The 27,512-nt window shown below is 37.0% G+C and overlaps 1 protein-coding gene across 2 annotated transcripts; it reads right to left on the bottom strand.

The window, feature by feature from the left end:
* Nucleotides 1-27,472, bottom strand: PLGRKT (plasminogen receptor with a C-terminal lysine). Of its 2 annotated transcripts, XM_030467440.1 has the most exons (5): nucleotides 27,236-27,472; nucleotides 8,660-8,790; nucleotides 7,534-7,643; nucleotides 2,554-2,681; nucleotides 1-2,313 (listed from the first exon to the last, which is right to left on the bottom strand). In XM_030467440.1, exons 1-4 carry the CDS (start codon nucleotides 27,314-27,316, stop codon nucleotides 2,560-2,562), a joined length of 444 nt encoding a protein of 147 aa, XP_030323300.1. In that variant the 5' UTR covers nucleotides 27,317-27,472; the 3' UTR covers nucleotides 1-2,313; nucleotides 2,554-2,559. The 2 variants fall into 2 exon arrangements, with proteins under 2 accessions (XP_030323300.1, XP_030323301.1); XM_030467441.1 differs by lacking the exon at nucleotides 27,236-27,472 and adding an exon at nucleotides 23,186-23,336 and having other exon boundaries at nucleotides 1-2,681.
* Nucleotides 27,473-27,512: the final 40 nt, after the last annotated feature.

The raw sequence follows: 27,512 nt of genomic DNA, 5'->3' as shown, positions 1-27,512 counted from the left end.
GCAGGACGTTTCAGGTGTTTTATTTATTTATTTCTATGAGTACAACTGGTATGACGATTATGGGCAACTTATGCTTTAAACTTCTATTTCCCTGAAGGAGGCCCAGTCAAAGGTAAGTTTTCCAGCTTGCTTTCATCATTCTCTGAGGAAATCGTACCTTTTAACCATGCTGTAGCTGTGTATATATGTGACAGGTATGAGCAAGCATTTTGGTTGATTCACTGGAGTAGGATAAATATGCAGTAACAAAGAATGAGCATAATCAAAACAGAAGCATACATTTATCAAGAAAAAAGCAAAGCTAACAGTAAAATATAGAGGCACAGTAAAGGTGGCTTAACCCTTAACACTTTGGCACATTCTATGTAGCCTGTTTAAATCCATTTCTGAATCTGGTATTAAGACTGTCCTAATTAGAGCTTGTTACTTTTCTTTTGTGAATTTGGTAACTTCCACTGATGCTCACTCTGTAATGCTGTATTTAACTTGCCCCACTGCTGTTTTAGTGTGGAGTCTTGTAGTGGATTAACATTATTGATGTAAGTTTAACCTTTGGGAGAAAAAAAAATAAAAGCACATTTTGCTAGGATGGGGTAATAAATAGCTATCCTATTATCTCCTACAACTGGTATCTGGGTCATTGTTTTGCATAGCCTGCCTGATACCTTTAACACCACAGCCAGAACTCTATCACAAACACACAGGTATTAGTTCCTAATTCACAGCGGATAGATTATGGTTTTTCCTAATATTCTAGCATTTGTAAGCAAAACTGCTGTATGGACTACTAAAACCACTCCCTTTTAGAAATATCTTTTGTAGGATTAAAAGGTGGGTTAAAATGCACATGTGAAGACATACAAATACCAAACTAAGCTGGCTTAATTCTTTTTTTTTTTCCTTAGGAGAAAGAGTTTCAACAGATGACAGATAAAAACATAAAAGGCTATTACAACTTTTACAAAATTAAAGCAAAGTTGACTTCAGAACTTGGAAGAAAGGTCACAGATGATTGTTATTCAAAGCTAAACAAATAAACCAGGACAGATCTGTGGTAAGAGCAGTACATAATACACCACCAGCTGGTGAGGGATTATGTCAGAGGACAGGGTGAGAATGTGGTGGTCTTGAGTGGCACCTTGTGAGCTCACAGAAGATGGGGAGCACCATCAGCTGAGCTGATGCACGCCTTCTGAGAAAGGCCACTCCCTTAAATCCTAAACAGCAAAAGTGTAGACCAAGCTATTATGACAAATTATAACCTATTTGATCACTCCGCACATAAAAGGCATCACATTTGAAATCTGTTGCAGGCTGGGAGTGTTGTTAAAGTGCAAATGACAGAGACAATTGCACAGGTGACTGAATGCAGAAGTGAATGAGCTTCCATCTCACACAGCTATGGAAACTGCTACCAATTTCTCCTATGCTGAGAAGGATGTATTACTACATGTTCACCTGTCTTACTGTAGCAGTATAACAATCTTAGTCAAGTAGTCTTCAGAAACAGGTTCAGGGTATGATCTTCAGCAGGAATTTAAGTTTTAACTCAAAAAATTGTCAATAGAGACTTTGGCTTCATTCACTATTGGATGATTTTTAGCATTTATTTTTCATTATTCAATTAGACTAAGGCTAGAAGAGTTCCCATCCAAAACACAAAATATTTTGTTTTTAAACAAGATGCTATTTTTTGGCCAAGTGTAACATCAGAATACTAAGATATACTTAAATTATATTTGCAGTATATACCACGTAAAGTAAAGGCAGACAAAAATCCCTCAGTTTTTCAGTACTTGTAAGGTTCCTTGGATCTTACAAAAATAATTTTGCTTGCTTTTAGCCTCAGTTATTATTAATCTTAATAGTTGAATGCTGATTTCATGTAAACAAATTATCCTGAGTTTCAGAATGTCAAACAAGCACAAAAGGGATTCAGGAAATAGCTAAATAATTTGTTTTCTCTTTTGAGAAAATACCTCTGATCATACTAATAGTTCTTCCTAAGAGTAAACCACATGGTTAGCAAGTGATGTGTTTACTTCTCAACCTACTTCTGATAAAAGCTGTTTATTCCAGAATTTGAAGCAGAGATGGTTTATTGCCTAAAGAACAGCAAATTAAAAGTGTCCTGATTTTCAAAGAAGTTGACTGTCTATTCCTGACTTCAAATTAAGCTAGACATCCTCAAACACATTTGAAAATTATGACCATATTTATACAAATTTGTACCAATCAACTTACTTTTGTTGATTATAGTGGGTTTGATCAGTACCAGACATTTTTGAAACAAGTGAAAGTTATTTTCAGACCCTAAATAGAGAGTGGAAATTCAGTATTTCATTCTAAACAAGAAAAATATACTACAGTAACAATGAATGTTAAAGACATACACATGATATGAAAATAAATGGTTTAGAAAGTATTAACTTTTAAAAAATTAGTTATGTTTTGCTTAAAAAAACCCAAACTCTTAATTTTACCAAATTTTAATGATTCATTAATGCACAAAACCAATCTCGAAGTCACATTTCAGATATTAAGCTTTAATACCATCCTCTATTTTCCTGTGAAGAATTTGCTCTGAGATCTTCTGATTTTCTCCAGGTCTTCATAAGTGAGTGGTCCTTTGGGCAATTCTAGCAAAGTGCTCTGTGTGTCTAATATGTTCTCTGCTTCACCTTAAAAAAATAAAGAAATCAAGTAGATTTCCTTACCTTGACTGTGAGGAAGCAAAAGAAGTGAAAAAACCAAAACCAAACCAAAGCCCAACAAACAAACCAAACAAACAAAAAAAAAACCCCAAAGAACAAAAAAAACCCACCTCACAAAACCACACACACACAAAACCAACCAACCAACCAAACCAAACAAAGAAAAAAAAAAACCCACCCCAAACCACAAATAATAAAATTAAGAAGCTGATTAAGCTTCTCTTGTTTGGGCTATAACAGCAAAACACAAGGTGATAGCTATGTGTTTTACAAGTGTGCTGATGGTAATATAGCATTAAAGTCATCTTTAAGGCACTTTGTATTGGCAGGATAACAGTTACCAGAACTGTTTGGTCAGAACCAAGAATCTGACTCAGGCTGAACTTGTCTGAAAGAACCTCAGCCAAAAGGATCAATTGTGCTCTTGTTGCCATTTCTACTGGTCCCTTTCTCCTAAAAACTATATTGAGTTGTAGTAAGGTTTCATTTAGAGACTTACTACACATGTGCTTTGGAATGCAGGTGTGAGATAACACAGCAATATACTTTATCAACTGCATGCTGTATTTGACTAATTAGGATTCTGGAAAGAGGATGCATTAGAAGTACATATAAAAGCATACATAACTTTTAACAAGTAAATTCAGTGTACACAGTATCCTAGATATGCCAAATTTGAGCACAGTTTTTCTTTTTGTCGCAGGCCTAGGCTAAAAGGTGTCAGGCTGCAGGCAGAAAGCGGGTAGCACAGGACTTGAGGAAGCACTTGTTAAAGCAGCATACTGCTCACAAAAAGTTTTGCTAAGACAGATACTTAAACATGGAGTCTAAACTGCACAGCAGGGAAAAGTTGTAGGGTGCACAATGCTCTAGGTATGGCTGGAATGAAAACATGTAGGACAGAGAATCCAAAAAAAAAAGATACAGTTTGAACATCATACATAAGTTATGGTTGTCTGACTGATATTAGAAAGGATAAAGATTAAGCGAAGACTGTGTTTGCTTTGGCTTTATGCTATTTGGTATAATGCCAACAGCCTTGTTTACCCATGCCTTAATGGCTAGCTTGACCATCATTAAGTCAGTGACTTGAAGCTGTATTTATTTATATGCAATAGACCTGGCTGGATATTGTCATGCAGTCAAGAGTGTGGCCATTCTTAGAAATTGGTCTGAATGCTAGAATGTTATACTGCAGTTCTGTTAGTATTACAGTGTTTGAGATCCCCACACATCAGTTATATGCAACGAGATTACACTGGTTACTACTCCCAGTAACTGGTAATAACATGATGACAGTCAGTAGCATATCATATCTCAATATGGAATAACAAAAGATCTTAGGTGACAGAGAGGTGTTACAGTCAAGCCTCTGTGCCTGCCCCTCATATCACAGAATCAGAGACTGTTAGGGGCTGGAAGGAACCTTGAGAGATCATTGAGTCCAACCCCATTCACAAGAGCAGGTTGCCCAGTCACCATCCTGTTCACATGGCTCAGGACACAAGCAGTGAGCTATCTCAGTCTTGGAGAAGGGTAGCCAGAGTTTTATTACTTAGTGGAGAAGTTCTGTGCAGTTGGAAGCTGGCTCTCCTCTGCTCCTCTGACAATTTGTCTGAAAAATACCAGTAACATGTACCTGGACTGGGAGAAAAAGCAGCAGAGCAAGGCTGAGAACAGGGATATTAGGTGCATGACTGATTCTCAGTATCCTCAGCCATTCAGAAAAAATAATGCACTTGAGAGATATTCTGTAACCCTGCCATCCCCAGAAGACTTATTTCTGATACGTGGCCCTGGCACACTTAAAGCTTTTCAACAGCACAAGCATGACTGAAAATAGGTATTTCCCCCTATGTTCACAGTTTGTGCTTTAATTAGCCCAAGATATAAAGCAGAAAAGAACCCCCTCCAATTTCAATATAGGACAGTAAGCAAGTAATGAGAAAATGTTTGGACAAGTAGGCTAGAGACAGAAGAAAAAATTAACTGTAAGCAAGTTCAGAGATAAAATGCCCTATTAAAGAGAAACAGAGAAACCTTCCAGAAGTATAAATTGAGGCCAAAGAATAAGGGACAGAAGATGCAGGACTATTTGATCAAGGTGGTTCAGATAGAGGGATGATTCTGCAACATGGAAATAACTGCAGATTACCTTAGGAAAGAAACTTGCCAGGAGGCTGGTTATGGGCATATCCTAGCGGAAAGAGACCAGTTTAACTGAAGAGGGAACACTAAAGGAAATGGTGTATATATTAATTATTACACCACAGAGATGAAGCATGGCAAACACCAACAGAATACACAGGAAAGCAGAGAAGTCATTGAGAAAGTGTGTGGGAATGGATACAGAGATGAGCTAAAAGATAAGAACAAGCACTGTGGCTGCAGGTCAGTTGTCTCATAAACCCTTCTCTTCAAGTGCTTAATTTTAATCTTACAATAAAAATAAACTCTTGAACCTGACTTCTACATAATTATGAACCTTCTCCTGATCTCCAGCCCAGATTCATTCAGGCTAGTCCACTTCCTTCTAGATCCTGTAGGATCTACAGCCCCAATTTTCTCATGTCTTTTTACAAGGCTAAACATACTAATAACTTTTTTTTTTTTCTCTCTCACAAGGCAGCTTGGCATTGCTTCATAATTCTAGCTCTTCAGTAATACAAGATGCCAAATTATGTCTAAACCTTCCAGGGAAGGTTTACTGTTTTCCTGCATCAATACCTAACTGTACTCTCTGTACTAAGGTGGTGGAATATCCATCCCTGAAGATACTGAAAAGTCATCTCAACATACTCCTGGGCAACTAGCTCTAGGTGATCCTGCTTGAGCAAGGCAGTTGGACCAGAGGTCCCTTCCAAATCATGCTATGATACTAGAAAACATCACTTCATGTTTATAAACTTTGCTTGACTCTCATAATTTCATCACATTATGGGATCTTTCCATTACGTTACTCTTCCTGTGATCATCTAATACATTCAGTTTTTTCCCTGTTTCTGACAGTTCCAGATGGTGAACTCTGATGCTAGAAATCCTTATTACTCTCTAGCTTCTCAATGACCTTATCAATTTGAACCCTGTTTTATTATCTCAGTTCTTCTGGTCCTCCATCCTTCTTGTACTACAGTTTATTTAATCTCTGTTGATGACACCAATCAAGTTTGTCATCCACAAGTTTATTTAATCTCTGTTGATGACACCAATCAAGTTTGTCATCCACAGATTTTATTAGTATAACCCACTCATAATTTCAAAGACAAAAGAAAAGCAGAATGAGACCAAATCTTGAGGAATATTGCTAATAAGCCTGCTGAAGCCTAGCTTTCTTCTTTAAGCACAAATCTTTGACGTCTTCTCTTTACTGCCATGCTTACCTGTCTACTAATTTCCATGTCCTTCATAACTTAATCTTCATGTGATACCGCACTAAGAGCTTTCATGAGTTTATAGTAGATCTAACACATTTCTTTTGGAAGTCATTTTCCTAGAAAAGATAGAGTTAGTTTGGCATATCTTGTTTTATCTTACTGTCCATTTGACTTCATAGCTTCTTCTCCCTATAACCCTTTCACAAGCCTGGCATACTGCTGAAGTTGCCCTAGTTGATCTGAAGTTATAAAGATGACTTTTCCTCTTCGGAAAGTATTAGGATACCACATTGCCCTCTTCCAATCTACATAGGTCCACATGCTCCTCAGCAAACACATTCCATACACATGCCATGGGGCTTGCATTATATGTTCATTTTTTAAAAATTCCATGATGAAAATAACCTTAATACTAACAAATTATTAACAAATCCTCAGTTCCAACTGTTCCTTCTGCATTGTACGTACTAATCTCCTTTTCAATACTCTGATTTCCAAGAGTCACACAGTTTCTCACGCTGTGCTTAGTTGCCTCTTTGGATTTAAATCCAAAGAAATATATTTAGTGGGATTTGTGAAATGCATGCTGATACACATTGCTGCATCACCTAAGCATATCTGCACCTGTATGCAACATTAAATAGTTCAGTTTTTCTAATTAATCTATCATTATTTTTAATGAAGTACACCAAGTTAGAAACACTAGCTCTTAGATCTGGAGGCTAAGACCAAGAACTGAAATGAATTTTCATTCTGTTTCAGTGTGTTTGTGTCAGTAGCAGACAGGAAAATCAAGCTAGTTAACTAAATTAATTTGAGAAGGTGACAATCCATGGCCTGATGATTTCTTTACTTACAGTACACACTGTCTTAGCATGCCTCTTTTACTAGGAATCAGAGATAACATAAATGCACCTCCTTAATCCTTAACACCCACCACTTATTCAGGTCCTCTGCTGGCAACTCTGAGGCAAGACTCCACTTTCCAAGACTCATCCTTCTTCTCTTCATCTTAGCAGAGCATTGAGGCCAAGACGATTAGCTATATTTTTCGGTCATAAAGATGTAATTACTGACTGTATTCCTTTACCTGTTCTTATCATCCCTACCCCTTGACAAAACAGCAACACTGAAGAGGAACATGGAAGGAAATTACTAGATCTGTAATTTCTCCCATATATAAAATACTTATTTCATCTGTATTTAGCCTTAGAATTCACATTTTTCACAATGAGAGAAGAAAGACTAGAGGGAAAGACTATGAAAGAAGAGTGAGTGCTCTTGATTGGGAAAGTATCTCATAGTAACAGAAAAGAAATTAAGATTTTTTTTTTGTCCAGAAAAGAGAGAAAATCTATTGCAAACTTTCTCCAGAAAAAAAAAAAGAAGTAATCTGAAATATTAAGCTTGTTCTATTGTCAACAAGAGAAACTTTACACACATACCTTTTATCCTTTGCAACAGTGTCCCATAGCCCATATCATACTGATAGGCAAATATAAAGCTTAAGGGAACTATTGGCACTAAAACTCCTGGATTCTTCTTTTTTATTGCTCTGTTTAAAGAATAGGGGGGGAAAAAAAAGAAAAAAAAAGATAAGATTATTTGGAACATTTCGTACATCAGCACTGTTAAAGTTGACCTTGACTGTCTAGGATTTGTGTATCCTTCTACACTCTAATTGAAGAGCAAGTGTTAATTTCCTCAGGAGCATTCATCTTCTGGTTGCCTTCTTGCTCAACTGTCAACCCAAGTGTATTAAAAAAAAAATGCTTCGAGTGAGTTTTGAGTATATCTAACAAAAACTGGATTATCAGCCTTGTGTAACCTGCATGTGTATTTGCATATATCCATTCAGCCACATGCAACATGTAACACTAAAAACATGTTCAGCTCCGAATGCATCTGAGTCCACAGAGAATGCATGATGCATAAGGTTCATTTAATCTTTACTATGTGCTACAAATATTTCCTACAAAACCTCTAATCATGCTATAACACAAGAAAAACACCTTAGCAAACAAAAGTCCTATACAGCCAGTTCTTTCCCATACCATACAGCTTTATCAGCCAGGGATTTCTTGCACTTGGGTAAATTTCTTGATTCAAATTTTAAATGAACAGATTTCAGAATATGTCAATTTGTTCACTGTCATACGAAAAGATGAAGATTGTGGAGGATTTGTTGCTCATTAATAGTTCATTAAATCACTATGCAGACAAAAAGACAGCATGGCTTGTAAACAATCTCTCCTGCTCCACTCACAATTTTTATTTTACACTGAATATTTTGCACCTCAGTTCACATTTTATTGTCAGTTCACATGTCTCTGCTTTTATATATGTCTGCAGTCTAGATATAACCAAAATACATCTGGAAGCAGATAGAAATCAGGGTCACTTTGTCATTTCATGAACCTCTGAGTAGCTATCAGGTAAAAATAACTACCCATTATGATGCAAAAGAGAGATCCATCATAATACAAATACAAATATAGATATAAATAATACGATAATAAAAATATATATATTTAAAAAATTCTATTATATATTAGGAAATAAACTGCATACCCAGCTGTTAAACCTACAGCAGCAAGTCCAAAGAATGTCCCAAAATACTTGAGAAATTCCCGTGTCCAAGCAATCTGCATGGCTGTTTGTCTTTCTCTCATCTGGTTCTGCATCAGTAGTTGTCTTTCCAGCTAAGGATTGGAGAGAGGTTAAACAAAATGAAGTCATCCATTTATTTTAAAGACTGAGTCAATATCTAAGTAGCCTATAAATCCAGAACACTAACTGTGGTTTCTTTTTTATTCTTTCACTTTAGTCATCCACAACTTCTGAACAAGAATGGTCTTCTTCCATAATAACTCAGAATAGTTTATACCAAAAATGTGATTAAGTCTATTAGCAAATGCTTTAATGCTGACCTTTGAATTTCTATGGGCATCCAAAGGGTCCCATCTATCTGCTTTCTAATTTATTCTGCTTGACTTTAATTTTGCTGATAGTATCTTTAGAGTCAATCCTGACACTTCTTTGTCTTTTGAGGATTTCTCTTCTTTGTCATGCTTTATAAAGTTAATAATTCTTTACAAATACAGAAGAAACTGTGATCAGATCTTTTCAAGATACTGGAATACACATCAAAAGACCATGAGAAAATACTTCAGTAACTAAAATTAAAAACAGTAATACAATACAATCTATGCAGTATGCTCAAAGTAGAGCTTTCTATGTACAGGAACCCAAAAGCACACTATAGGGTTATTGCCCATCTACACATGCTTTTACATCTCCATTAAATAAAGGTAAATTTAGAATTTAGTTTTTCTTAAAAGTTCCTGTCCACTATACACTACACCAAAGAGAACAATGGTCTTTAAAGCAATGGGAAAAAAAAAAAAAAAAAAGTGGTCTGAAACCAGAGTACAGAAGTTAGATAACAGAGTAAGAACCCTGGCTTTTTCCCATTAATTTTTGTTATTAATTTTTTTTTGAAAGAAAAAAAAGTGTATCCAGCATGTGTCTCCTAGCTAACCATATAAAAAGTGTATAAAGGTGTATAAAAAGTGACCAATGTACAGGAAACAATACCAGATGCCTAAAAAAGTGTATTCTCGAATAGAAAGAACAGAGAGAAAATTTAGGAAGTTCTCTTCTCATGCACCTATAAAAGCAATCAAATCTGTTCTTTTGTCCTGGTTTCTAATTCAAGAATAATTTAACAGATTTGTAATTACTTAAGGTTTCCACCCATTTATTCATCTCCACTACTATTGATTTAGCCTGAACATAACAATTTCTGTTCAACTGTTACTAAATATTTCTTCAGACTATGATCATCTTGCTATCTTATTTACAAGCTCATTCAGTACCTAGATAGGTAAATTATTTTTTTAGACAGCATAATAAAAAAAGGACAGATCTAATTACATATAATTGTACACAGTAGGAAAAAACAACATTCACTGTAGTCTCACAGAACTGTTTCATCTGTTTCTCTTTCCTCAAGACTGACACTGCAATTGCTATTTTTACAAAAAATATCAACAGGCTCTATCTTCCTGATATCTATAATTTTCAGATCACTTTTTTCAGAAGAGGTAATTATATAATGACTGACAAACCACTTAATAAAATACCAAAATAATTACATTTTATTTTGTCACCTATGAGACACTTGGAAATTCTAAAGTAAACAAGCATACAGCCCATTAATTAGCCCCATTTTGGTCTTCGATATCCTAAGCCTGGTAAATTGCTGAGGGTTGACGTGGTAAGATAAAATAATGACACGTAATATCAATTTAATGACCTCTATTTTCCCTTGCAATGGTTATGTGTATAGTTTGCACACGTGTGGGAAGTACTAAGGGATTCTTTGTTTGCCTGTCAGCACAGCACAGAAGCCTACGCTTCCGAAGTGCACAGTATTACCCTAAATGAGCTTCCATTTGAAGGAGTATGTGGGGAGGAAGTGGAACATGCTGATGAAAGACAGGTCTTGCTAAAGGGAAACTTAATGGAGAAGAAAACCAGAAAGTCTGACATGCACAAGGAGCAAAAAGAAATGAGCATGGAACAAAAACAAAGCTGTAATCTTAAATCTACATGGATAAAGGCTCTTAGAAAGTTTTTTAAAAAAAAAACCAAACAAAAAAATCCAGAGCAAACCAGAAAACCCTCACACAAGTTATACTTTGATAGCTCTTTAAAACCCAAGTACCAAAGAAAAAGATATTACTAAGTCACAGACACTAAGGTCAAACACCTTCCCGTAGGAGCATGTATGACATCAAATCTGAGAAGCCCAAGTATATTTCTATGTTTATGAAACACAGTTTACGTAAATAACAGTACAAATGAAAAAAATGTGGTTTGTGTATTATAAACAGCACCCTGATAACAAACTATTTCTCTAACAAGAAATTTTTCTTTTTTCTAAACGGAAGAACCTTTTTCTTTCTTTCTTTTTTTTTTTTTCTGCTTAAAAAAGCCCTAACTCTCAAATTTCAATGCAGTACACTATGCAAAAATGAGGGAAGGAGGGAAAATGCATAGAAAAATGCTCAAAATTCCTTCCCTTTCAGCAAACTTCTTCATCTTGGCTGTAAAATCTTACCTAGATGAAACACACTACTGTATTTCTTAAGAGAAAGTGTGTTTGGAGGGATGAATCTTAGAGCACTTTATGCATGCATAGAGAAATTCAGCATAGCCAAGAAGAAGATTTCAGATGCATCTTGATGTATGTAAGGCAGTAAAAAGTAGATCTAGTGACATGTAGCTAAATTAATAATTTAATTCCTGCTATTAATGAAATTGCATGATGTTAAAATTAACAGTTTACTATACAAGATCTACTTTGTCCATAAAAATATAGACATTATTGTAGCAGCAACTGAGATGTTTCCAGGGATGATAAGTAATCTACAGTACTATTGCATAAGTTAATTTTAAAACTGATTTTTATTTATTCATAAGTCATATGGGTAAAACCTAATAGCAACACACAAATGCCACTAAATGTGATCCAAAATCTCTCTGAACCTATGCAAATCTTAGGCCAAACCTAGGAACACTTCTACCAAACTGCAGAAACGCCCTTCGTTCTGTCTTCCTTTATTCTGAAAAAAAAAAATCTTCATTCTTGCTTTCCATATCCAAGATCAGTTTTGCCACTTGGCATAAATTCCTCTTGCCACTACAGACTGTAGTGCTGTAGCCCCAGGACTGCAAGGGGAATCCGTATAACAGTGAGATTTACAAAAGTGTTCCAGGGCAATTCCACATTGACTTCATTGGTTCTCAAGCTGTCCTGAAGGAGAGGGAGAACTGAGCAACAATTATGGCTAAAGTTATTCAAAGAACATACCATTTCATTGCACAACCTAAGCTTACTGGAATGACTGTAGTAAAAAAAAAAATTTAAAGCATGAGAGAAAAGCCTGAGCAAACATAAGGCAACAGCAACCACCTACCCTGTGTCACCAGGCTGCTTTAGGATGTCCAGACCTGACGTCAGATAAGCTAAATAGGTTTGTGTGCAATGTTTGGCACTAAAAGCCTATATGAATTTAAATCAATTTTGAAGGCTGTAAATTGAAAATTAAGCAACTACACGGGCAGTCGGGAAACTCCTATGCACCCCAGTCTCTGAAAATTAAAAAAAAAAATCAGGGGGAGTATTTTTATGCTCACCCATTTAAGGTGTCCATCTGGACTGAACACCTTCAACTTTGAGAATTCTGTGCAACCTGGTCAGCCTGACATGCTAACACTCGCAAACAACTATCAGTAGATCATAAGGTGAAACTATTACATTAGGATTACATTAACTTTAACCAAGTCAGGATTTGAAAGAAAATCTATATAGGGAAAGAATCAGGAGTCTACCACAAAAGATTATTCCAAATTAGAACACAGAAAAACAAATTGTGTTTGACTGCAGTTCAAATCAATATCCCATTTTCAGCTGTTAATTTCCTAGTAATTGTGTCTTACTTTCCTCCACATGTGTTCCGCTGAAAATGCCAGCCACACCAGTGCAGTGAAAGGGTGGAGAAGACTTTTGACCTATTGACATGCAGATTTTATGGCAAACACCAAGTCTTATTCCCTTAAGACTTATTTCACAATGAGGTTTAAGATTACTTCCCTTTATGGCAGATCAAAAGCAAGAATTAAGAACTGTAGGTATTCATTTTACTGCAAACCATAACTTCACACCTACAACTTTATAGGTGATAAGATTAAAAAAATGTGTATTATTCAAACTTAGTAGAGGTATGATGTACCTTCCTTAGAATAATCTCATTGATGGGAGAAGTTGATTACTGAGATAAGAAGACACAGGTGCACACCATATATATTAGGTGACCAACAGTTCACCATCCAAGCACCATATCTGAACAAATAAATTCTATTTCATTTTAAATACTTAAGCCTCCCCTCTATATACACAGAAAAAAAATTCACAGGGACTATTTATATGACTATGCGTGCATAAAAACTATAGGTAAAGGGTTTCAGATGCAGATTTGCCATGGGATGAAGGGAGATGCTGTAGTTTTCCCATTCATATGTCTGGGCATGGCAAAAGAGAGCTGAAGCTGTGACGTGGATGCATGAATACACATCCAAGCATGTTTTACTATTACTGTTAGAAAAATCACAACAACAACAATCAGACCATCTTCTAGAGACACATCAACAAGTACAATTAATAATGTTAAAAAAAAACAACTAAAAAAAACACTACATAAATTTCTGTGTGTTTAACTACATAATGAACAGATTTGCTTAAGTTACAGTAGCAACTTTTTTACTGGTACCGAAATACCAATTGTGTAATTTTAAAATGTAAATTTAGTACTTTAAAATAAAATGGGTACCAGCAGCAAGTAACATTTTATATTTTATAACACTCTGAGAAGGACCCAATTAGAAATAAATTTCCCATTTTTCTTTAAATACAGCTAGTAGTTTCTCAGCATTGTGTGAGAAACTGTCTGACTAGCATTTGAAGTCTGCCACATAGTAACTGTTATAGTAAAAGGAAATCAATCTGACAAAATGAAACATGACAGATGAAGAGTAAGGTGAAGAGGGAAAAGGTCAGTTACTGTGAAACTGATAATGTTAATAAACTAGCCAGCAGCAACCCTCCTTATCATTTCTATTGATTATTCTTCAGACTGTCACAATGATGTCAAACCACAGAAAAGAGAATTTTTACCATCATTTAATTGATTACAATTCAGTGGGAGAAAATTCTAATATTAATTAAATCAACTTTAGCAACTTGAAAAAAACCCAACAGTCCTCTCTGGATTACAAGCCACATCAGCACTAGTAGATAGAAGGAAATTTTCTAATACTTTAGGGTCTTGGTTTGTTTTCCCTCTGCTTTTCAGTTTTGTGTTCAGATGCTGTAGAAACAAGAGATGCTACTTTGTTTTTGTGTTAGGTGGTGGACAAAACAAATCACAGAAATTGTTCTTGTTGGAAAAGATCTTTAAGATTATTGAGTCCAGCAATTAACCTCACCTTACCACATCCTTTGCTCACCCATGTCCCTGCACACCACATCTACATCTCTTTTTAAGACCTCTAGGGATGGTGACTCAACCATCTCCCTGGACAGTCTGTTCCAGTGCCTGACAAGCCTTTTCGTCAAGAAGTTTCTTCTAATATCCACTCTAAACCCCCCTGTTCCACCTCCAGACCATTTCCTCTCATCCAACCACTTGTTAACAGGGAGAAGAGACAACACCCAGATCACTACAACCTTCTTCCAGGTAACTGTAGAGAGTGATAAGGTCTCCCCTCAGCCTCTTTTTCTCCAGGCTGAACAACCCCAGTTCTCTCAGGTGTTCTTACAGGACTTGTTCTCCAGACTCTTTGAGGGGCTTTGCTGCCCTCCTCTGAACTCACTCCAGCATCTCAATAGTTCTTGCAGTGAGGGTCCCAGAACTGAACACAGCACTCGAGGTGCAGCCTCACCAGTGCTGAGTGCAGGGGCACAACCACTTCCCTTCTCCTGCTGACCACAGTATTCCTGGTACTAGCCAGGATGCTGTTGGTCATCTTGGCCACCTGGGCACACTGCTGGACCATACCGAGACAGCTGTTGCCCAACATTCCCATGTAGGATGCAAGGATGGAAAGAAGATTCAGTGGAAAATGCTCTTTCTTCACTGTTCATATGCACTAAATACAATGTTTTGATGTATTTTTGCAAGTCAAGATACATCTGGAGAGAGGAAGACTTAGTAAGTATCCCTGGATAAAGGCTCTGTTTGCAACCTGATATATTTAATGGTTCCCTTGGCATTCACTAACCACACCAACACAGTAGGAAGGACAAGCACTTGGATTGAGTGGTTGTGGTGTAAACTTATTTAGGGAACTGTATTTCATGCCACCATCACGGAGACACTGTTATGCTGACGGCCTGGTAAACAGATATTCAGACAGAAAAGGAATTCGTCTAACTTAGAAGGAATTACCAGCCAGATAAATATATACCACTTCTACCTAAGTTCAAAAACTCACAATCTAAATCTAGGAAAAGAGAAAGACAAAGAAATTGTTAGAATACCCTTGCAGTCATGCTAAAAGAACCTCCAGTTTTATCAAGACTAATCTCTTTTTCATCTGTTACAGGCCACAGCTACTGTGCCTATGATAGAAGACTACTTTCACTTACAGTTTTCCAATGATCAGAGACTCAGAAACATGATTTAAACAACTTGTCCCTTCTAACTTCTGAGCAGAGACACAAATTGAAAATAAGGCTTATTTTTTCAAAATTGTGTCACACATACAAATATCTGCAAATCACTTACAAAAACACATATGAAAGTTGGTGTGCAGGTAATATAGTTAAAAGCTGCACAACCCCCTTGCAGGAGCAACACACTTGGAATTTTGTAAGACAAAAGAGGAAAGGCTTATGTGACTTGTTCTAGGTGTAATCTTTCTTAATCAGCATGCAAAACCAGAAGCTCCTGCAAATGGTTCTTTAGCAAAAATAAAAAGAAAACAGAATAGAGATACCTATGTTTACACCTCCAACATAAGCCACTGGAGTGCAATACAGAGAGGTGATAACTTGTAATAATTACACAGTGTCTGCTTGGTTCTATGACCAACATGTACACAGAAGTGTCAAGAAATGGGCCTCTAGAACAAACACTTAAAATAAATCAGACTGAAATGTTTCATCCAGCCACATGAAATCTCATTTGCAAATATTTTTCATATCAAGTACACAGAGCAATTAAAATCATTAGTACTGCAAGGAACTGCACTCCCTAAAAATAAAAGTTGTTTTTTTAAAGATTTTGAGTGCAAAGCCACATCAGAAAGTATTTACAGGCTAAGAGTTATCATAAAAAGAAAGGGATGTCACAACATTATCCAGAAGCCAGTACAAAAACTGGCTCTTAATGGAATTATATGCCATATAAAAAGAAAATAACATCCAAAGCACTTAAAACCATTTGACATTTTAAGCTGTTTAAAGGAGAGGCTCAATCCAGTGGACTTTAGTTTGCAAGTAAGATTTTCTGGCAGTAATCTTGCATTTTCCTGCTTCTGCTCTCTGGCCTATGAGCAGCAGGGTGAAGAAGAGTGTCCTCCCTCTTCATTTAATAACCTTACATACAAAGTAAGCAAAGCTTTTAGGTACTGTTATCAGTGTTTAGAATTCTCAGGAGTTTTATACAAACTCTGAAAAGACAAAGCAAAGTTATTGGATAGCCAGTTATGTAAAAATAGGCATGCATGCTGTAGGAATGGTAAAACAGATCAAGCAGTGTAAGACTAGAGTTAATATGACAATATCAAGTAATTTCAGATTCTGATTAATAACTAAGTAGGCAAGTACTATTTGTTATTCCCATCTGCCAATAGAATCTCTACGTATGTTCCTTGTGTGCCCCATCAACCCGGTTTTCAAAAAAGAAATAAAGACTCAGAGCACTGAATTAAAAATTAAAACCAGAAGAAACAGCTATAAAATTATACTGTATGAAAGATTCTACTTCAGTGGACTTAACACCAAAAGACTACATTGGTAGGTTTGCTCTGCTAAGAAGGAATAAACTATGGAAAATACATAGTGCTAAAGGAAGCAGCTTTGGAAAGACATTTTTTCTTTGAAGTCAGTTAAATACCCTGAACAAACTAAGCCTTATATGTGTAAGGGATAGGTCCAGGTGCACCTCCAAGAAAGACAGAAGTTTTACCTTAGCAAGCTGCATTCACAACGATATTACCCAGTCACAAATATTACCCAGTAGAAAGACTGGTAGAATTGGTATCACTGAACAGCTTTAATTAACATTTGTCTCATTCCTGGTGGAACAAGCAGTCTGATTTGCATCTTTTGGTGGTAGTGGCTGCATGTCAGAAATAGCTATTAAAAGTGCTCTTTGTAAACTACTGCATTTATTTCTTTAAAGCAATCAGGCAGAGTATACAATCTCCTAGCTAATGCCAACCAAACTGGCTTTTTTCCTGTGAGACAGATTGTTCTAATCTTCCTCAATACAGATATCATTCATCTTGTTCTTTTCCATTCGATGCACACAAACTAATAAGGATATAGAATTGTTACCAGGGAGAATTTATTTCCTGAATTAAGCCCAGATCACCTAAGGGGCAAAACAATTTTTCTAATGCTTCAAGACAAATGCATTAGAGATGACATAAGCAGTACTAGTATCTTGTCAATAGAAAACAAATCTAAGTATTTCCTTCCCCAAAGGGAAAAGGATGGTAGTAGTCAGGAAAGGGAAATCTTTCTTACATTTTACTTCACATGGAATAAAAGGAACAATTCTTTCATTGTAATAGACCTTAAAAAAATACTTCGGACTAATTCTGAGTTTAAAAGGTTAGAAACTTTAAAAACCCACACAAAATTATGCAGTGCCTAAGACATTAGGAAAAATTTAAATTTTCAGCTATCATCATGGAGCTGGCTCATCTTTTACTATAAAAAGTAACTTGGCAAAACTGTCTAGATGGGAAGAATGTTATCACACAAAGTTTTGTTAGGTACAGAGGGAATCTGGAGAGAAAAGCCTATGCAAATCACTTAGTCTACTACATATTCAAAATCACTATTTCCCTCTTTTTAAAAACAGAACTGGTTTCTTCTCTGGTTTTCGGTTTTGTGTTTGTCTTTAAGCTTGAATTACTAAAATTGAATGTGGCACAATGTCTAGCTTGCCATAAAGCTATTGATCTATCTTAGAATCACTGAACAGTTTAGGTTAGAAGCAGCCTTAAAGATCATCCAGTTCCAACCTCCATGTGATGGGCAGGGACACCTTTCACTAGATCAGGCTGCTCAAAGCCCCATCCAGCCTGGCCTTTAACGCTTGCAGGGAGGGGGCAGCCACAACTTCCCTGAGCAATCTGTTGCAGAACCTCACCATCCTCATGGGAAAGAACTTCTGAATATCTAATTTAAATCTACCCTTCTTCATCTTAAAAACATCACTATCACTACAGGGCCTCAGAGAAATTCCTTCCTCAGCTTTCCTGTAGGCACACTTTAGGCTGTTAAAAAAAGTCTTCCCAAAGCCTTCTCTTCTCCAGGCTAAGCAACCCCAGCTCTTTCAGCCTATCTTCATGGAAGAGTTGCTCCAGCCCTCTCATCTTCATAGCCCTCCTCTGGTCTTACTTCAAAGATCCAAGCTCTTACACTGAGATCTCTGAAAGCGGACACAGTGCTCCAGGTGGGGTCCCACCAGAGCCAAAGAAATGGCAAGAATCTCATCCCTCAACATGCTGGCCACACTTCTTTTGATGCAGCTGAGGTTATGGTCAGCTTTCTGAGCTGCAGGTGCACGTGGCCAGCTCATGTTGAGCTTCCCATCAACCGACAGCCCAAAGTCCTTTTTTCTCAGGACTGTTCTCAATACATTCTATGCCCAGCCTGTATGTGTGCTTGGGATCATCTGATCCATGAGCAGCACCTTGCACTAAGCCTCGCTCTATTTCACACAGTTTGCAATGGGCCCACCTCTCAAGCCTGTGCAGGCTGCTCTGGTGAATGGCATCCCATCCCTCCAGCATGTCAACCACGCCATGAAGCTTGGTATCATCAGCAAACTTGGGAGGGTGGACTCAATCCCATTGTCCATGTCACTGACAAAAATGTTGAACAGCGCCAGTCCCAGCATCTGCCCCTGAGAAAAGGAACTCATCACTCTGAGATCATATAGAGATGATGTAAAGATCAAGGTAAAGGCCTTTACATTCTTAATACATTTTTAATTTATCTGAAATAAAAGTTATTCATATAAAATACAATTTATTTCCCATCTTAAAACTAACCGGGGAGCAGAGGGCGGAGAAGATCATCCAGCTGCCTGACACGTAAGTTCGGTTTTCCTCATCTCTCCCTCACAAAATTCTGAGTACCTTCAGTAATAAAGGAAGTTCAGCAAACTGTATAAATACATCTTAAAGACAGTAGAATCCATTATTCAATTCAAATTCTCAAAAAAACAGTAACTTCAGAAATGTGTATATATTTGAATAAAAAGCATTTATGTTCTTGACTATGCAGATAATTTATGCCAAATGAGAAACCTCAGTTTTCTCTTGAACAAATGTTTAAGATGCTTCAGCTGTCTCTTCCAATATATCTTGTCACATATGTTACTACATTAATTTCTGTTTCTTAAAAAGTAAGAACTTCAGAAACCACTAGGAGGGAAGATAGATTATCAGATGCTTCCCAATAAGAAACAAAAATCCTGTTGAAAGGTTTAAACTGATTTCTTACTAGGCATATATATAAACCTTAGGACTGATGCAAACATTTTCAAAAAGAGATGAAAACCAAATACCAATATAATTGAGGCTACAGTATCTTGTAATCTCTGCTAGATAAAAATCTCAGTGGTATCACAATGTACTGTAATAACATTCACACAGAAATCAGTGTCAAGTCCTGGAAAACATTTTTGTGCGGGGTTTTGTGTGTGGGTTTTTTGTTGTTGTTGTTGTTTTTGTGTTGGTTTTTTTTCTTAATTTATCACATTTGCTTGTGTTTGAGCCCATTAGAAATTCTGAGGTTGGAAAAGAGATGTTACAAAGGAAGAAACAGCATTAAGTGCAAAATAAATCAAGAAGATTAAGTTGTTACACACTAGCCAGTCACTCATTGGACCTGCATTCAGTTCAGGTACTTCAGCTACTGCATTTGCATAGTGATGGGGATAAGGCTAGAAAACACATTCTGAGGTCCTTTAAAGTTAGCGTGAAAGCAGAAAGCTGAAAAAGACATTTATTTACCCCAATGAAGACCAACAGTGACAGATTTCACTGCCTTTCTTAGAAACCCATATCGTGACACCTAAGCACTCTGTCTCCCAATATTCATCGCAATTCTTGATTGCTTGCTTTAGCAAGGAAAAAGATTCACCATCTCCAGAAGGATGTACAAGAAAAAAACGAGTGGGTTAAAAAAACACCAACAAGGCACACAAACAAAAATCTTAACACGTGTTTATATCATCAGACCAATATGATTTTACTATCTTTCCTCACAGGTTCTAATACCATTATTATTCTTATTGCTATTCTCTGAACATTTCTAATTGTCTCATTAAAGGAAGCATCAAATTGTTCTTCCCAGCCAAGTCATCAGTAGTGCAAATTGAGTAATTTTATTCCTTGGTTAATAAATCCTTAATTATATTTGCTTTTTACAAGAATCTGTGCTACTGACTCAGCTTTATATGTCATTATATAGATATGTATATATGTAAAATACACTCATATTTATGCTCGAGTATACAAAACCTAGGAATTTTCTTAAACTCCTGAAGTCATTTATGGCCAGTTAATCTACTTATGTTTCCTTCTTGGCTATAATACTATGGTATTTATTCTATTAACTATTATTCCATTGCCTATTATTTCAGGCATTTTCCAAGTCATCAAGACAATCCAAATATCAAACCAATCTAAAATTCAACTATTCATTGAATTATGGCCATCTTTTATTTTGAGAAACTACTGAGTGCCTCGATAGACATTTAATGTTCCTTTTCCATCACTTATAATTGCCTGACTTTACCATTATTTTTAAACTATTATTATTACATTAACTCAGAAACAATCCAATGTAATTTTTTCAGAATACACAGTCTATTGAGAAGCTTGCTACAAGGTATTTCTATATAATCATTTCAGATTTAAGGACAAATTGTTGAACATGAAAACTGCCTCATTCCTTTCATTTGCTACCATTCAGTTCAAACCTCTAAAGACAGTACAACCCTGACAGGAAAAGAATGCAGTGGTGCTATGTTTTGTCTTTAACCAAGTGCTGACCGTGTAGAGGAAAGAAAAAAAAACGTATATTTATCTATGGTTTCACTGAGTTATTGATAGTTTTTCCAAATAAAAATACTTCTGTCACACATCTTTAGTAACATCAAGTTATAGTCTAATGAAATTAATGTTTACACATTAATGTTCCAATGAAATTATGCCTGAAAGTTTATTCTTTTGAGATCAAGAGCATTAGAGACATTTATAGGTATGAAAAACACTCTGCAGTTTTATTTCAAGCAGAATCATGAATGTCTGTGCAGAGCTTAGATGTGCAGTGCAAAATGCATGTCTCTTTCTCCATAGGCCTGGGCTGAAGATCAGGTTAAAGCAGAGAAGACTTGAGAGGCGTTTTCAAAAGAAGAAATCTTGCCATTTATGATTTGAATTAAGTTATTTCTACAAGTACAGAATGTGCAAGAGACAAATACGTCTTTGGCATTTCTGTGCTGTTCCCACAAGAAGCTGCCATATTCCTTTTTATCTTTGAGAAGTCAGACTAAGCATTATTGCACTGGAGGGTAAGTTTTACTAGCAATATTTTATACTGTCTGCCCAGCTAATTAACAATTTTATTAACTGCAGAAAAAATGCTTCTGCTTTTTATTTCCCTTATTACTCTGCATCTCTGCCAAAAGATCAGTTAAAACAAGGTGGGAAAAAAAACCTAAACAAAATTCACCATCAAGGGAAAAAAAAAAAAAAAAGGATACCATGTTGAGGACCCCCAGTGATGAAAAAGATTTGGAAACTACGGAGAAGCTGGCATGGATTTTCAGAAGAGATGATGTAATTGCACTGCATTGTCAAAACAGAAAAATCAACCCCTTACTTTTTCAGCTTTACTTGATATTGACATTTTTTTCATCAAGGAATATGGAACCTTTCCCATGCCCACAAAGGGAGCAATACAGGGAGCAAGTCTATAAACTCCAAAAGACTAACTGCTATGAAAGCAGATCTATGGCTGTTTCCTGGCTATCCAACATTACCTGGGGAGAAGAGTGCACTTTACAGTCTGACGTAATAAAATACAGAGAGAGGGGGATGGCAGAATAAGGGGAATGAGATGATCCAGAGATTCATATTGCAGACAGGAGGTATAATAAAACATTTTTATTATGGGTAAATCAGGATTTGTCAGAAGTGTATTATTTCCTAGCCTGTTTATTTTCTCAAAGGTTATGTGGCTCCCATCAAAGTTTAATTTGAAGGATTATCTCTGACTCCTGAATGCAATTATACTTTCCCACAGAGAAAATTACCCTTTTGTCTTATAAGGAATTTTCTCTTGGGGAAAAAACAGCCAAAACTCAACCGAACAAAACTCAAAATTGCCTGAGTTTAGCAATTCTACAAAGCTAGGAATTGATCTTTTCCACAGCTTTCCAGTTCTTGCTTTTCAGGATGACCTGCTCTCATTCACTTCACTAGGAAATCCCTTCTGTAACAGACTTCTCTCTTCCAATCTCTGACCAAAATCCGTGTTTCTCTTTCTCCTTATTGCTTTCCTCTATGATTTTCCCACAACAGTATCTAGGTGAAAACATAAATAGCTAGACCGTATCAAGAGAGTGCTCCATCACTTAGGTAAGATAGTTTTACATAAAAATATCACAAACAAAATAGTCAAACACTGCTTTCACATTCTGGTCATCTCATATTAAAAAAAACTGATATAACAAAACTTTTAATGAGTCATCCATTCAGATCTCAGTATAAATGATGCTGCAAACTAAGATATGAAAGAGTGGAAAAAGCTTATCATTAAAGGATTCAGTGTAGCATCAAGTCTTTACAGACTTCAAATAAAAACATTCTTTTCATTAAGTAAAAAAACCCCTTATACATTGAGTTAAAATAGAAAACAAAGATTTCAGATGCTACAAAGACTTAAAAATGTTAATTCCATACACTAGAAACCACTGTTTATGATGCAGTATTTTCCCCACACATATCATGGTATCTTCATGTCATTCAACTTACATAATATCACTTGAAAAAGAATCTAAAAGATTTCTTAGAGAACAAAACCTCAGCCTCCTTAACCGAAGGGTTACCTTTCATCAAGTTCACTGAGGACTTTCAGATGGATTATATACAGGAAACCTGGGAACCAACTTGGTTTCCCTTGTGTAGGTTCCCAAGCAAGGCAAAGAAAAGCAGCATTTTGGAGCCAAAAGCAGTATTACTCTATAGAAATAACAAGGACATAAAGTAAAATCTAACCTGAAGGGGTGGGCAGGGTGTGGGTGGGTGTGAGGAGGGAGGGGCACAGTAGAGTTGGTAGGGTTCCATTCAAAACAAACCATTTTTGATTCCTCTAATGTGTGAGAGCTTGACACAGACACCACAAGAGATCTTAGGCTTTTTTATGTCTATACCCTAAATGAAAAGTCTTAAGTTGCACTTTGAATGCCTTTTGCACATCAGCACAGAAATATTCTTCTGTAGTTAATTTCATAAACTTCACTATCTGTAGTCCTAAATAAAATGAAGAAATTAAATTTTAGATTTTAATTTGCACTGTGCCATGGCTGTCTACCATCATTTTGCTTCTTATCCCACTATATACAACTACATTCAACATACTACACACACGCTATACTACTATGCTACATATATAGTACTCAAAGGTTGCTTTAATGTTTTTTTTATTATTTGAAGACAATATACTTAAATTATGCAGTAATCATTCTGAAGCCTGGTTTATCACAATAAATTCTTTAGTGACCTTCAAAGTATGTGCTTTTAGCCAATTTCTTATGAATAGACTCACATGTTGGTCAAGAAATGTCACTGTCTAGAAATATCAAATAAAGTTATATTAAAAGTATTCTAATCTGTATGGAGGAATGAACTTTGATTCACAAATATTACTGCCAGTTTCACCATGTGTACATTTTTCCAGATTGCCTCGTACATCTGAAAATGGCTTTCTTAGTAAATAGCTTTTTGAAAGAACTTTTTACAGGCATACATTTGGATTGTTGAAAAGGAATGCCAAGGAATAAAGGTCTAAGCAGAACAGAAAGTCCAGAACATAGCACTTCAATAGAAGAAATACCTGGAATTCCTCCTTTTCATTGTGTGGAAAGCATGCATTTAGCTCAGGAAAATAAAGAATCTGCTATAAATGTCCAAGACCTGAAACCTCTTCTTACCCATTCATCCATGCTAAAAGCACCTAGCAAGGCCATATGCTAGGCTGAATACGTAGATCTGATATATTAAGTGTCTGGAAAGAATTCTGCAACTTACACCTTAAGGATCAGGCTCATGATAAAAATGAAGCCTCAACAAACTTTTGCCACAAACAGTCCCTCCTTGATACCGTCTGGTATTTCATTCTGGAGCCATACCAAGGGCAGGGCAAACAACTGGGAAGTCCTTCAAGACCAAGGCACTCTAACAGCTGAGTTGTTATTATTTTTCTGAAAAGCATTTAGATACAATTTGCAAGGCCACCATCCGTTATTTTTCAGTTATACCAAAATGGATATAAGGAAAAAAATACACGCACACAACTTTATCACATCTTTTAACATTCTGTTACTATGAAGTAGCTGGGCTGGTTTGAGTGTCCAGCACATCACAGAGAGACCCTAAAACTGAGTTTTAGGATAAACCAAGGCTTGGGGTTTGCAGGAGTCTTGACCAACTTCTGCCACCTAACCTGCCTTCCTATGTTTGCTACAGTCTCCTTCCATCCCACACTCCTCCACAGAAAATGTCAGTGCCTGAACAGCTTTATATCTTCTGTCTGTGGAGAGAGAAGCATACACCTTTTGGTTGGTTGGAGGGGGGTTTTTTGCCCTAAAAAAAAAAAAAAAAAAAAAAAAAAAAGGGGTGGGGAAAAATGTGTTCTGATGTGACACTGATAGCAAAAAAATTCCGTTCAAAACAATTTACAGTAACTTTACTACTCCTGCTCATCTATAAGAAACAGAAGAAGCCTTCACAAATTGTGTCACCAACACCCGCTGTGGTTTGCTCCAGGTCAGCCCAAAGACTTATTAGTTCATTTTGTGTGTCACACCATCACTGATAGCAGGATGGGTGTTAAAGGAGAAACAATTGTGACGACGTCGTGATCCACACCAACTGGCTTGGAATAACAGTATCCCCCTATTCCCTCAACACTCTAGTCATGAGGGACTCAAAAAAATATAGTCAGAAACTATGGAAAGCTCCTACAAGTTTTCAATCTCTCATATATTATTTTGGGAAAGTTTTACATTTAAAACAAATCAGCATTTTTGTATTACCTCATACCAAATATCTCATATTGCGTGAAGTGGAAGATTTATTTTATTTATATGATGTTTTTCAGAGGAAGCTGGGAGAACTGTTGGCATCCAACTCCCAGTTATTTTACCACAGCATAGTATCTGAGGCTTTAAGTTAAGCTATTTCATTTCATTCCTAGCATGACCTAACATCTACAAGTATTTCTAGTTACACTTTCTGTCTAAAATAAAGTAAACCAAGCTATATTATTTTCCACAAATAGCATCAAAGTTTGTCTAACATTAGACTCCAGGTATGTCAGTTTTTATTCACCTGTGGAAAAGACACTGGCAGTCTTTTCCTCTTCCCTACACTCTCACGAAGCTCAGTAGTGCAGAGATATTTTCTTCCCATCAGGGAAGACACAAAACTTAGTCCTCCCTTGCCCCCACAGCCTATTTGCACCCAACATAACTGTCTACTTCATGCATTTTTAAAAGATGCAGATTTTTTTACATGGTATGGCTGCAAACACAGTGCAAATCACATACAATCAGGCATTTGTGGTGTTAGTAAGAAATCTATGACACTATTACTGTGATCAAAAAGAAGAAACATTACACAGGGAGAGTTTCTAAAGGGCAAACTGCCAGTCAGTAAAAATTCTGCATACAATCTTGAAAGGGCTTTTTTGTAACTGTCCTTAAAGTTGTTTGGGTTTTTTTTATTTTATTTTTTTATTTATTAGCCTGAGTATTTGTGCTGGAACTGGAGCTCATAGGCATCTGGGGTCAAGAGACCAAAGACTGTTTGCCATACAAAGCCTGATCCACTCTACACATGCCAGTCTGATTCAAGATGTCTCCTCAGCTCTGCCTCTCGTTCTGCAGAGCAGAGAAGCAGATTATGTAATAAGTCTCTACTTTAATCTCATTATTATTGTCTTCAACTGAAATCCTTCCCATCATTTGGATTTCCAGAAACTTTTGAGATAGAAGAAGCCCCCCGTTCTAGAGGGGAAAAAAAAATTGCTGGCACACAAAATTTGCGATTGCATCGTAGAAACACATAATCCACATAATCCATACTATATGCCTCCATCCTATCCATAATTCACCTCTTCAGTTCAGTTTACATGTGATCCTAAAAAACTTACTGTCTGCACACTGCTTTGAAAAGTAGATGATGCCATCTACTGGCAATTTAATAAACTGTAAGTTCCTCCATTTTAAAACAACCTGTACTTAGCTTAAACACAAAACTAAAATTACTAACCCTTTCAGATTGCATTCTAGCATTTTGCATATAAACAAAAAGGGTATCATAAGACACCAAACATTAACTTAGAGAGCTGTAATTTGTGCTATGCTGTAAGTTCAATTCAATACAACTTTATCAATGTTTGTCCTTTTTCTCTGGTTCCTTATTCTCTTTCTCTGGTTCTATTTTATGGTTTATGAGAGGGAATAAGCAATGCCCTATCTCCCATTTAGGCTGAGGTTTCTAGAACGGCACACAGTTGTGCAGTGGCTTCCCACCAGCGAAGGCAAACTGCAGTGACCTGGCTAAACCTGAAGAGTTGTTTTAAAACCTTTAGATTTGAAACCACATTTCACTCCTCTGCTTAAAGATAACAGCACCCATGCTTTACTAAACGTGCGGTTACCGATTCACCTTGATACATACATGTTTATTAAGAACAGAGCAGCCCAGTTGTGCTGCAGGGGACTGTCCTTAACAAGCTCCCAGAACTATTTTTAGGGTCTACCGTAAGGATCGTTTCCACCTCTACAACTCGTTAACACAGGCTTCCCGAGGCACTTGTCAGATCCAGAGGGCGAGTGGTTTACACATCTGAACCTGCTGTGTTAGACACCACACCGGCACTGTCAGAGGGGTTACAGGGAGCACCTGAGACCGCGGGAGGGAGCAAGCCCGGGCCAGTGAAGCCGCAAGCCCGGGCCAGTGAAGCCGCAAGCCCGGGCCGGTGCAGACACAGGTGGGCTGTGGGGTGACCTTCCTCCACACGGCTGCCGGGCCGTGCGTTACCTGAAGCCGTGAGTTCATGACCATAAACTCCTGCTGAGCTCTCAGGCTGTCGTTCATGGACTTCGAGAAGACGAACCCCATCGTACCCTGGAGCGCGGAAGAGACGGGACAGCGGAGGACAGCTCGGCGGTGGCGGTAAACGCGGAGGATACCGCGACTGGATCTTCTCGGCCTTGCCCGCCCTTGGGAGGAGCCTGCCCCGGGAAGGGGCTGTGGGTAGAGGCGGGGCTGGGTGGATGGATCAGCACCACGGAACACCCACCCCTCCCGAGGGTCT

The sequence above is a fragment of the Calypte anna genome, chromosome Z (assembly GCF_003957555.1).
Source record: "Calypte anna isolate BGI_N300 chromosome Z, bCalAnn1_v1.p, whole genome shotgun sequence".
In the NCBI taxonomy this organism is placed as follows: domain Eukaryota; kingdom Metazoa; phylum Chordata; class Aves; order Apodiformes; family Trochilidae; genus Calypte; species Calypte anna.
The sequence above is the reverse complement of the archived record's forward strand: the minus strand, read 5'-3'. Positions and strand labels throughout refer to the sequence as shown.

What these genes read in the sequence shown, in the direction of transcription:
- PLGRKT (XM_030467440.1), bottom strand. Translation starts at nt 27,316, where the DNA reads ATGGGGTTCGTCTTCTCGAAGTCCATGAACGACAGCCTGAGAGCTCAG. An exon ending in TCATGAACTCACGGCTTCAG is followed by an intron (nt 8,791 to 27,235) that starts GTAACGCACGGC and finishes TCCAATCCTTAG; the next exon opens with CTGGAAAGACAACTACTGAT. An exon ending in ACTGTTGCAAAGGATAAAAG is followed by an intron (nt 2,682 to 7,533) that starts GTATGTGTGTAA and finishes TATTTTTTTAAG; the next exon opens with GTGAAGCAGAGAACATATTA.